General features: G+C 40.5%; 1 protein-coding gene across 1 annotated transcript; it reads right to left on the bottom strand.

Moving 5' to 3' along the window:
• Positions 1 to 5,215: 5,215 nt before the first annotated feature.
• On the bottom strand, positions 5,216 to 7,136 carry LOC106592679 (GTPase IMAP family member 7-like). Its single transcript, XM_014184016.1, has 2 exons — positions 7,055 to 7,136; positions 5,216 to 6,225 (listed from the first exon to the last, which is right to left on the bottom strand). Exons 1-2 carry the CDS (start codon positions 7,134 to 7,136, stop codon positions 5,354 to 5,356), a joined length of 954 nt encoding a protein of 317 aa, XP_014039491.1. The 3' UTR covers positions 5,216 to 5,353.
• Positions 7,137 to 12,015: the final 4,879 nt, after the last annotated feature.

The raw sequence follows: 12,015 nt of genomic DNA, 5'->3' as shown, positions 1-12,015 counted from the left end.
TGTACTGGGCCGTACACATTACCCTCTGTCGTGTCTTTGGGGTACCATTAAACTGAAGACATGTTTATCAATTAACTCCCCGTAATTATTATCACGCAATTAAACTGATTAATCGTTTAATTGTAATTAACTAGGAGATCGGGGCACCAAGGAAAATATTCAGATTACAAAGTTATAATTTTCCTAATATAACTTTCCTATATTATATTATATATTATATTATAGTATAGTATAGGCCGATTACTTTCTGGTTTAAATGGTGTATTTTACCTCGCGTCCAGTCTCATTCCAAACGTCGTAAATTGTTGTATCTGCACGAACCCAGTCTTTACTAAAATCATCCATACATCAATTGTCTTAAAATCATTTATTTACTAAACTAAGTAATTCACAGAAAGTATACACACAGTAATTATCGTCACAAAGAATTGGTAGAGTAATGTGCCCTAGTGGTTCAAAACAGGCATGGCTGGTGTCTTGTTAACCTGTTAGGGCTAGGGGGCAGTATTGACACGGCTGGATAAAAAACATACCCGATTTAATCTGGTTACCACTCCTACCCAGTAACTAGAATATGCATATACTTATTACATATGGATAGAAAACACCCTAAAGTTTCTAAAACTGTTTGAATGGTGTCTGTGAGTATAACAGAACTCAAATGGCAGGTCAAAACCTGAGAGATTCCTTTACAGGAAGTGGCCTGTCTGACCATTTCTTGAACTTCTTTTCCATCTCTATCTTTTACTAAGGATCTCTGCTCTAACGTGACACTTCCTACGTCGTCCATAGGCGCTCAGAGCCCGGGAAAAAACAGAATGTCGTCATTCCAGCCCCAGGCTGAAACACATTATCGCCTTTCTCAAGTGGCCGATCAAGGGACTCTGGGCTTATGGGCGTGACCCGACCGCCCCCGCCTTTGTGATTTTTTCCTCTGTTTGCCGAAAAGGAGATTCCCTGTCGGAATATTATCGCTTTTCTAAGAGAAAAATTGCGTAAAAATTGATTTTAAATAGCGGTAGACATTCTTTGAAGTACGGTAATGGAACATTTGGAATTTTATTGTCACGCATTGCGCCATGCGCGCGACACTTCTTTACTATTTCGGATAGTGTCTGGAACGCACGAACAAAACGCCGCTATTCGGATATAACGATGGATTATTTTGGACCAAACCAACATTTGTTATTGAAGTAGCAGTCCTGGGAGTGCATTCTGACGAAGACAACAAAAGGTAATCAAACTTTTATAATAGTAAATATGATTATGGTGAGTGCTAAACTTGCCGGGTGTCTAAATAGCTAGCCCGTGATGCCTGGGCTATGTACTTAGAATATTGCAAAATGTGCTTTCACCAAAAAGCTATTTTAAAATCGGACATATCGAGTGCATAGAGGAGGTCTGTATCTATAATTCTTAAAATAATTGTTATGCTTTTTGTGAACGTTTATCGTGAGTAATTTAGTAAAATGTTAGCGAATTCCCCGGAAGTTTGCGGGGGTATGCTAGTTCTGAACGTCACATGCTAATGTAAAAAGCTGGTTTTTGATATAAATATGAACTTGATTGAACAAAACATGCATGTATTGTATAACATAATGTCCTAGGGTTGTCATCTGATGAAGATCATCAAAGGTGAGTGCTGCATTTAGCTGTCTTCTGGGTTTTGGTGACATTATATGCTGGCTTGAAAAATGGGTGTCTGATTATTTCTGGCTTGGTACTCTGCTGACATAATCTAATGTTTTGCTTTCGTTGTAAAGCCTTTTTGAAATCGGACAGTGTGGTTAGATTAACGAGAGTCTTGTCTTTAAATAGCTGTAAAATAGTCATATGTTTGAGAAATTGAAGTAATAGGATTTTTAAGGTTTTGAAAATCGCGCCACAGGCTGCAAGTGGCTGTTACGTAGGTGGGACGAATTCGTCCCGCCTAGCCCAGAGAGGTTAACAATGGGTCATAAAAGGTCAGCTGAGGCACACAGAGTTCATTAATATTAACAACTGATATGCTATGAACGCTCACTCATTCGGGAACAATTGCAATCAATATATATTTACGCTCAGTGTGTCGTCGGGATCCTTGTTGGAGCGTCGTTCTGTTGGAGAGTTTTGTCCGCGTTCTCTCTCTCGGTTAGAATGGATCTTTCAAAGCGACATTCATTAATGTCGTCATAGAATGGATGTTTCGTTGGTCTTCGCGTTCAATGATATAATTTACTTAGCTGCAGACTAATAATTAATATCAAAGACTTGCTCTTATTCTGTCCGTATCGATAGTAAAAGTTAACCACGTGATGTAGTTCACTTTCAGTATAGGAATTGGATGGTCAAACCTATTGGCCAACTCGAAATGGAGTGGAGGCCTGGTCTGAAGAAAGTAAATCAGGGTGGGGTTTTATAGTGAACATAGAACAGGCTTGTCATATGACGCCTGGTCCTGTCTGTGTCCCCGGGGCGTGCCGATGACTGAGTTAAGCTTGGTACAGAAATACAATTCTATCACATTAACATCAGTACATAGCATCTCAATGTATCACAAATAGCTTTATCCTTATTAATACATTCTATACAACCATTTGGATGCAAGTCTCATAGCTGAGGCTATTATCTAAACAGTTTTATGGTAATATGGCTATATTGTCTCTTCTGAGTATCACAAAATTGTACCAAGCGGACCAGTTTGTAGCTGGATTCTTCACCAATCTTTCATACCTTCTCCAGAACATGAATGTCATTCGGTTCCCCAATTCTGTGAGTTGGAAGAATTTCCTGTGTCTCTCTATGAAACCCCTCTGTGTCTCAACTGGGCCATCTGGCAAGAGATTCTCCTCTTAGAATTTTACAACCCCTTCACACAGGGCCTGGGTTTGGGGGAGGTATGTTGGGGGATGGTACAAAGGGGAGGGGGTCAACTGTCCTCCCTGTACTCAGAGGCCAATGTCATGACACTTCTGTAGAGCCTTACGGTCAGATGCCGAACAGTTGCCATACCAGGCGGGGATGCATCCGGTCAGGATGCTCTCGATGGTGCAGCTGTAGAACTTTTTGAGGATCTCGGGACCCATGCCAAATCCTTTCAGTCTCCTGAGGGGGAAAAGATGTTGTCGTACCCTCTTCACGACTGTCTTGGTGTGTTTGGACCATGATAGTTTGTTGGTGATGTGGACACCAAGGAACTTGAGACTCTCGACCCACTCCACTACAGCCCCGTCGATGTTAATGGGGGCCTGTTCGGCTCGCCTTTTCATGTAATCCAAGATCATCTCCTTTGTCTTGCTGACATTGAGGGAGAGGTTGTTGTCCTGGTACCACACTGTCAGGTCTCTGACCTCCTCCCTATAGGCTGTCTCATCGTTGTCAGTGATCAGGCCTACCACTGTTGTGTCGTCAGCAACCTTAATGATGGTGTTGGAGTCGTGTTTGGCCACGCAGTCGTGGGCGAACAGGGATTACAGGAGGGGACACCCACCCCTTAGTGGCCCCAGTGTTGAGAATCAGCTTGGCAGATGTGTAGTTGCCTACCCTTACCACCTGGTGACGGCCCGTCAGGAAGTCCAGGATCCAGTTGCAGATGAAGGTGTTTAGTCCCAGGGTCCTTCGCTTAGTGATGAGCTTTTTGGGCACTGGTTTTGAATGCTGTAGTCAATGAACAGCATTCTCACATAGGTGTTCCTTTTGTGCAGGTGGGAAAGGGCAGTGTGGAGTGCGATTGAGATTGCGTCATCTGTGGATCTGTTGGGGCGGTATGCAAATAGGAGTGGGTCTAGGGTTTCCGGGATGATGTTGTGATGTGAGCCATGACCAGCCTTTCAAAGTATATCATGGCCAACGTGAGTGCTATGGGGTGGTAATCCTTTAAGCAGGTTACCTTTGCTTCCTTGGGCACAGGAAGGCATTTAGCTCGTCTGGTAGGCTCGTGTCACTGGGCAGCTCGCAGCTGGGTTTCCCTTTGTAGTCCGTAATAGTTTTCAAGCGCTGCCACATCCGACGAGTGTCAGAGCCAGTGTAGTAGGATTCAATATTAATGGAAACAGGATGCACCTGAGCTCAAATTCAAGTCTTAAAGCAAAGGTTCTGAATACTTATGTAAATAAGGTATTACTTTACTTATTTGCAAAAAATTCTAAAACATGTTTTCGCTTTGTCATTATGGGGTATTGTGTGTAACCATATTTTGTAACTAAAATAACACTTTTTTAAGAAGAAAAAGTAAGTAAACCTGTTTTCTCTAAATATTTTGTCCAAAACAAACTAAAAACCTGTTGTAATCATAGTGGTGTTTGAACAGAATATGAGGAGAGATTTTATGCATTTCACTTTATTATTTAGTTTTGAAATCTGGGGATATCATACACGCAAATGAAGTACACACTACCAATGACTAAACATCCTCAAAGGTTGTCCATCAAATGTTCATTAGCTGTTGGAAAATCATGAAATATCATAATGCACAAGCATGAAAGAAAAAATAATAACAATTGATTATTTGTACATTTATAAACAGCTCGACAAATGTTCAAATTGCCATGGGTACACTTGAATAAACATACATAAATGTAAGTAAACAAAATAGAAATCCCACTATTGTAATTGTTGAAGTATTAAAAATAGAAGTTAATCTAATGTAAATTGTTTTAGTAATAATTGTCCAACAGCGCTGAGCCCCCATCGCTTCCCCTGGATTACGAAGTACAGTAGAAATACAGTAATTATAATACAGTAGAAATACAGTAATGAGGTACAGTAGAAATACAATGAAGTATAGTAGAAATACAGTAATGAGGTACAGTAGAAATACAATGAAGTATAGTAGAAATACAGTAATGAAGTATAGTAGAAATACAGTAATGAGGTACAGTAGAAATACAGTAATGAGGTACAGTAGAAATACAATGAGGTATAGTAGAAATACAGTAATGAGGTACAGTAGAAATACAATGAAGTATAGTAGAAATACAGCAATGAAGAACAGGATATTACAACATTACTCACTGTGTTACCTATGTGTTTTTTTACACTAACTCTGACACTAGAAGGAGAACACAGACCAGGGAAGGAGGGTAGATACAGCAATACTGTAGAAATACAGAAACTTAGAATGTCTAACTTATTATCCATCTCTATGTTTATGAAACATGATTTGTAGTGTTAAGATCTTATTTTTTTATATTTTTTATTATGTCATCCTTTGTTATAATCCCTGATCCCTTGAATAATAAACATGTTATATAACTAATCATGTTAGAAAGTGTTGAACAACCCCTGATGGTTGTCATTGTACAGTATTAATCAACTGCTACTACTTGACATTAAAATGAGGAAGATAGTGGCACTTCACACTGCTACCTCTTCCTCAATCGTCTAAATGTTCAGCTACTTCATTTGCAAGTAAAGCAACTCCAACTGGAATTGCTGCGGGTCCTGCTAACACCGCTGTGACAAAAGTTGCTAACAATCCCACAGCTTTTCTCAACATGCCCTTTTGTCTCTTCCTCTCATCCTGTCTCGCTTTCTCTACCCGTTTTCTGGTCTCCTCCTCCTGTTTCTTCTTCTCGGCCTCCTCTTTGTCCTTCTTCTCCTGTTCCTTCCTCTCCTCCTCTTCTTTGATCTTCCTCTGGGCCGCCTTGTACATGTCATTGGTGTAGTGTTGTCCTCCATTCTTCATCACCATCTCATCTATCTTCTTCAGCAGCTCTGGGACCTGATTGTAGTCATTCTTCTTTTTATTATTGAAGACATGATTTCTGCCCTTAAAGACCTTGACGAGTTGCATAATCTCCTCACTCTCACTTAGAAAGTCCACCATTGATTTGTCCTCCAGCTGGTCTCCACCAGTGAACAGAATGATGGTGTACATTGAGGCTTCTTCTCCAAAGCTCTCCTGGATCCACTTCACAGTGTTCCTCTCTTCCTCTGTGAACCTCCCCAGTCTGATCAACAGCAGGAAGGCGTGGGGTCCTGGGACTGACATGTAGATGGCCTTTTCTATTTCACTTTTCCTCTCTTCTTTAGACATTGTTGTGTCATAGAGCCCCGGGGTGTCGATGACATCAATCTTCCTCCCTTCCACCACTCCACTCTGTTTCTCACACGTTGCAGTGACAGACTTAGGAGAGAGGTCTTCTATAAACGGCTTTGTCCCCAGGATGGTGTTTCCTGTTGCACTCTTCCCTGCTCCAGTCTTCCCTACTAGAACTAGCCTCAGGTCAGAGGGATGCCCTGAATCTGTGAAAACAGACAAGTGCTTGAGTTGATAGTGATTGTCTTGATGAAAACCTAATGAAATGTGTGTTTGTATCGGTCATGTGGTAGATCGGGATCTAACCGTGCCCCTTTGTCCTTCCAGTCTCCAAAGCTCCCTTCTGGGGGGTGGTAGAATTTCCCCCAAAATATAATTTTAAATATACATTTTTTTGTCATTGTTGTTCGGAACCCACTGCTTGTTGTTGTCAAGTTCACCACCCCCCACCCTGTCCATTGGTTGCGCCTGTTTCCCAGTCTGCCCTGTAAGGAGATTGGACACGCCTAGTTTCCAAACATGGATGGCTTGAGAGACCTTAAGATGTGTTTAACACTTGATAACACTTGATTTAGCCCACATCATTATCATCATCCATATTCAGTCTGACTGGTTGATAGGCAGCAGAGCAAGGAAGAAAATCTTGAGTCTGATTGGCTGATAGGAGCAGTAGAGAGAGGAAGAAAAGACTTCAGTCTGATTGGCTGATAAGAGCAGAGAGGGTAAGAAAAGACAGAGGTAAATCACAATCAGTATAATAAATAAAGCTAACTAGCAGATTAACATCAATCACCAACATCAATGATCAGCTGATAGCCCGCCTTCTTTACCCCATGTCAATCATGTCTTTAGGAGGCACTGAACTAGTTTGTTTACAATTTGTAATGAAATAAATAGGCCTAAATAAAAAATGTAATTTAGTATTTTCTCAATTTCGCCCTTTTTTCATTTTGAGCAACTGCCCCTGAAGGGTCTGTGCATGGCCATGGTGTGTGTACGTGCATGCATGTGTGTACGCGAGTGTGTGTACTGTACCTTGGCATTGACCAGGGAAGGCTTGCTGACAGAGTGTCAACAGAAACAGAATCTTCAGAGTCCATCCTCTTCCTCGTTCCATCTCTGCTACAGTTGGCCAATCAAAAACATAGAAACAGACGATGACCTTGTTACAAAAAACAAAGTCCACATAAACTAAATAATAATTTCTTCTCAGCTATTTCACTTGAAAACAATATGAACTATAATAAAGAGTAATGCTATGTGGTGTAACTGTCGTAAAACAAAGTGCATTCCCTAACAACATAACCAGCATCAGGTAAACATAATGTACTCATATGTCAAATAACATTCTAAATGTGCATTTCATTCTACAGTTGAAATTCTGCTACATGGTGGGACCAGATGAACCAGTTCTTGTACACCAGGGATGGGTAACTCCAGTTCTCTGGGGCCTGATTGGTGTCACACTTTTCCCCCAGCCCTACATCTAAAACACCTGATTCAACTAATTACATTCTAACCTGAAGACCATCATTAGTTGATTATTGGAGCCAGGTGTGTTAGCTGGGGCTAAAGTATGATCGTGTTTCCCTGCACAGGAGTTTCATTGCATCAACCAATGGTTGCATGCCACATCATCAACTGTGCTGTCGGGCACCAGATTGCTATAGCATATGATGTGGATATCTGATATCAGTGGAGGCTGGTGGGAGAATATATAGGAGGAGGGGCTCATTGTAACGGCTGGAATGGAATCATTGGAACGGTGTCAAACACGTTGTTTCCATGTGTTTGATGTGTAGGTACCATTAAATGTATTCCATTCCAGCCATTACAATAAGTCATCTCTCCTACAGCCTCTGGCTGGTATGTAAAATACCTATCAGGGGTTGTAATATCTGTCATGCAGCATCATTAAATCGGGTACGTTTTTTATCTGGCCGTGTAAATACTGCCCCCTAGCCCTAAGAGGTTAATAAATTCCCCGGAGGTTTGCGGGGGATATGCAAGTTCGGAACGTCACATGCTAATGTAAAAAGCTGTTTTTGGATATAAATATGAACTTGATTGAACAAAACATGCATGTATTGTATAACATAATGTCCTAGGGTTGTCATCTGATGAAGATCATCAAAGGTTAGTGCTGCATTTAGCTGTGGTTTGGGTTTATGTGACATTATATGCTAGCTTGAAAAATGGGTGACTGATTATTTCTGGCTGGGTACTCTGCTGACATAATCTAATGTTTTGCTTTCGTTGTAAAGCCTTTTTGAAATCGGACAGTGTGGTTAGATTAACGAGAGTCTTGTCTTTAAAATGGTGTAAAATAGTCATATGTTTGAGAAATTGAAGTTATAGCATTTCTAAGCAAGCGTCCCACCTAGCCCAGAGAGGCTAACAATTTACTAAATTACTCACGATAAACGTTCACAAAAAGCATAACAATTATTTTAAGAATTATAGATACAGAACTCCTCTATGCACTCGATATGTCCGATTTTAAAATAGCTTTTTGGTGAAAGCACATTTTGCAATATTCTAAGTAGATAGCCCGGCATCACAGGGCTAGCTATTTAGACACCCAGCAAGTTTAGCCTTCACCAAAATCAGATTTACTATTAGAAAAGTTTGATTACCTTTGGTGTTCTTCGTCAGAATGCACTCCCAGGACTTCTACTTCAATAACAAATGTTGGTTTGGTCCCAAATAATCCATCGTTATATCCAAACAGCGATGTTTTGTTCGTGCGTTCTAGACACTATCCGAAACGTAAATAAGGGTTACGAGCATGGCGCATTTCATGACAAAAAAATTCTAATTATTCCATTACCGTACTTCGAAGCATGTCAACCGCTGTTTAAAATCAATTTTTATGCAATTTATCTCATAAAAAAGCGATAATATTCCGACCGGGAATCTGCGTTTAGGCAAATAGAGGAAAAAAAATCAAGACGGGGGCGACCAGTGCACGCGCCTAAGCCCACTGTCCCGTGATCGGCCACTTGACAAAGGCGATAATGTGTTTCAGCCTGGGGCTGGAATGACGACATTCAGCTTTTTCCCGGGCTCTGAGAGCCTATGGGAGCCGTGGGAAGTGTCACGTTACCGCAGAGATCCTTTGTTGTGGGAAGAGATGTCAAAGAACTCCAATAAATGGTCAGAGAGGGCACTTCCTATAAAGGAATCTCTCAGGTTTTTGCCTGCCAAATGAGTTCTGTTATACTCACAGACACCATTCAAACAGTTTTAGAAACTTTAGGGTGTTTTCTATCCAAAGCCAATAATTATATGCATATTCTAGTTACTGGGTAGGAGTAGTAACCAGATTAAATCGGGTACATTTTTTATCCGGCCGTGTAAATACTGCCCCCTAGCCCTAAGAGGTTAACTATGATGTTACTTTCGCTGATATGGTGACAACGATGTAGTCTGTGTGTAGCAGTTTGGCTTGGAAAGTTGTTTTTGCCTGGCCACATACAGCTGATGTGTTGCATTGAAGTCCACAAGCAAAGGAAAAAGGGGAAATCCTACTTTGCAATGACACTGTCTTGTATAGGATCCAGGATATGGCAGATGATATTGAATCTTAGGTTTTAGACAGAGCCCGCGCTTCAAATTAGTTTGCAATTCAATTAGATGAGACATTTATTTTATATACAAATATATTTGCCGATTTTTTGAAAAACGGGGTGTCTGGAGATACTAAGTGGATAGAGACATTTTCAATATTTTCCCCCTATTCTCAACTCTGACTGATGAAGGTGTTGTGGATATGGATCACATGACCAGGGTGATGTGGATATGGATCACATGACCAGGGTGATGTGGATATGGACCACATGACCAGGGTGTTGTGGATATGGATCACATGACCAGGGTGATGTGGATATGGATCATTTGTATAAATAGATGGGGTCACATCTGCTCAAATTCAAGGATTAATTTCCTTCACAATCTGATCCACGCCAGGGAAAGCAGTGAATGTGTAATCTGTTCACCAGCACTAAATAGACTCAAGCATTGTTCACATTACCCATAAGCACTCTGTTATCTTGCACCGGATGTCATGAATTTCAATGGGATGTCCACAAAGGAGTGGAATGGAAAGCCCCCTTGTGGTTGAAGGCTCTGTTGCGAGTCGGACTTTGCATACTTTCACCCTGCAAGATAGCTTGATTTGCTATAAAATTTGAGAAACAAGTTAAATCAAAAGTAACAAAATATGTTTTATTATCAGGGGCAGCAGCGTAGCCTAGTGGCTCGCACGTTGGACTAGTAACCAAAAGGTTACAAGATCAATCCCCGAGCTGACAAGGTACAAATCTGTCGTTCTGCACCTGAACAAGGCAATTAACCCACTGTTCCTAGGCTGTCACTGAAAATAAGAATTTCTTCTTAACTGACTTTTCTAGTTAAATAACGGTAAAAAAAAAAAAAAAAATCACCTGAAACAAGATTTTTATCCTTTCTTTCCTCTAGAACCGGTGACAAGCTGTGATGCCCCGTAAACATTGTGATGTATTTTATTGCGCCATAAATCTTGCCCCTCTACTGAACCCACAAGCACTAGTTTTTGTAACGCAAGATAGAGATCGCATTTCTTTTGGGAGATTACAACATTTTACATTTACATGACCGCCCCATTGTAGCTGATTATAAATCCATAATAATACATTTATTATCACCTAATGTTGTGTTACATCTTTTTTATCAATATGAGTTCTTGTGAACATTACACGTTTTGAACTTCTATTTGTTATTTATGGCCTGTAGGCCTCATTGACCTGAGCTCATACAACTAGTTTTTGAGTAAAAAAAATGATAATGTGTGTATTATATCGACTATAACAAATACTCAGATGAAACATATTGTGTTATTTATCACAGACTACTTTCTCCTCCTCACCAGTTTCATGATCAAATATGTGATCAAGAGCCTCACATACAGTATATTCTTTGCCACAGAATGAATTGTGAGCAAGGCCTCAAAAAATCTTTACATACCAGAGGTGCATGAAAAGTTCTATATATTATTGAAACAATGTTGTGATTGTTTGTGAGAATGCCAACAGGTGTGGTTCCCGTGGGGGAAAGATTATTTTGGGGAAAGGTTCCCGTGGGGGTTGCCATGGAAGCCAAGAAGGGGAGTGAGGTTTGTGTGTGTGTGTGTGTGTGTGTGTGTGTGTGTGTGTGTGTGTGTGTGTGTGTGTGTGTGTGTGTGTGTGTGTGTTCAAACACACATGCATGTGGGGGTCTGGGAGAGGAAGTGATTATTTGCCTGAACTCAATTTGTTTTTACACTAATTGTAGTCTCACCCATTAATTTCTAATGGCCGGTCATTTTTTTACACCACAGGTGTACAAAAGTTAAATAAAACACCCAAAATGTACTAAAAAACATGTATTTTGTGTGTTCAGATGCCCTGTGGTGGAACCTTATGACAATAATATTAAATTAACCAAATTTTTCAGATAGAAAACTTGTAAATCGGTCCAATTCGACCGAAACACAGCAGGAGGGTTAAGTAGTCTTTAAGTGTTTTAGATACATTTTAAAATTAAGCTGTTTTTTGATGATTTGAGGTGACAGTTGTAGCCAGTGTTGTATGGTGTTTCCATATTGTCAACAAGAACATAATAAAATGAATTGATCTTGTTCTACACTTCATGTATATGCTCTTTCTTTCTTATTAGTCTGTTTGTTCTGAGAGGTGGAGGAAAGAACAGCAGAAAGAATGAGTTGAAATATAAAGTCAAGAAGAAAGAGATTTAAGATGGCGTGTTGACAGCAACAGCAGTTGTTTTGACGGTGGTAGCAGCACCAGTAGTAGTTCTGACGGTCGTAGCAGCACCAGTAGTAGTTCAGACGGTGGTAGCAGCACCAGTAGTAGTTCAGACGGTGGTATTTTAGCAGCACCAGTAGTAGTTCAGACGGTGGTAGCAGCACCAGTAGTAGTTCAGACGGTGGTAGCAGCACCAGTAGTAGTTCAGACGGT

Source organism: Salmo salar, chromosome ssa02, assembly GCF_905237065.1.
Source record: "Salmo salar chromosome ssa02, Ssal_v3.1, whole genome shotgun sequence".
Taxonomy (NCBI): domain Eukaryota; kingdom Metazoa; phylum Chordata; class Actinopteri; order Salmoniformes; family Salmonidae; genus Salmo; species Salmo salar.
This window is presented reverse-complemented; position numbering and strand designations above follow the sequence as displayed.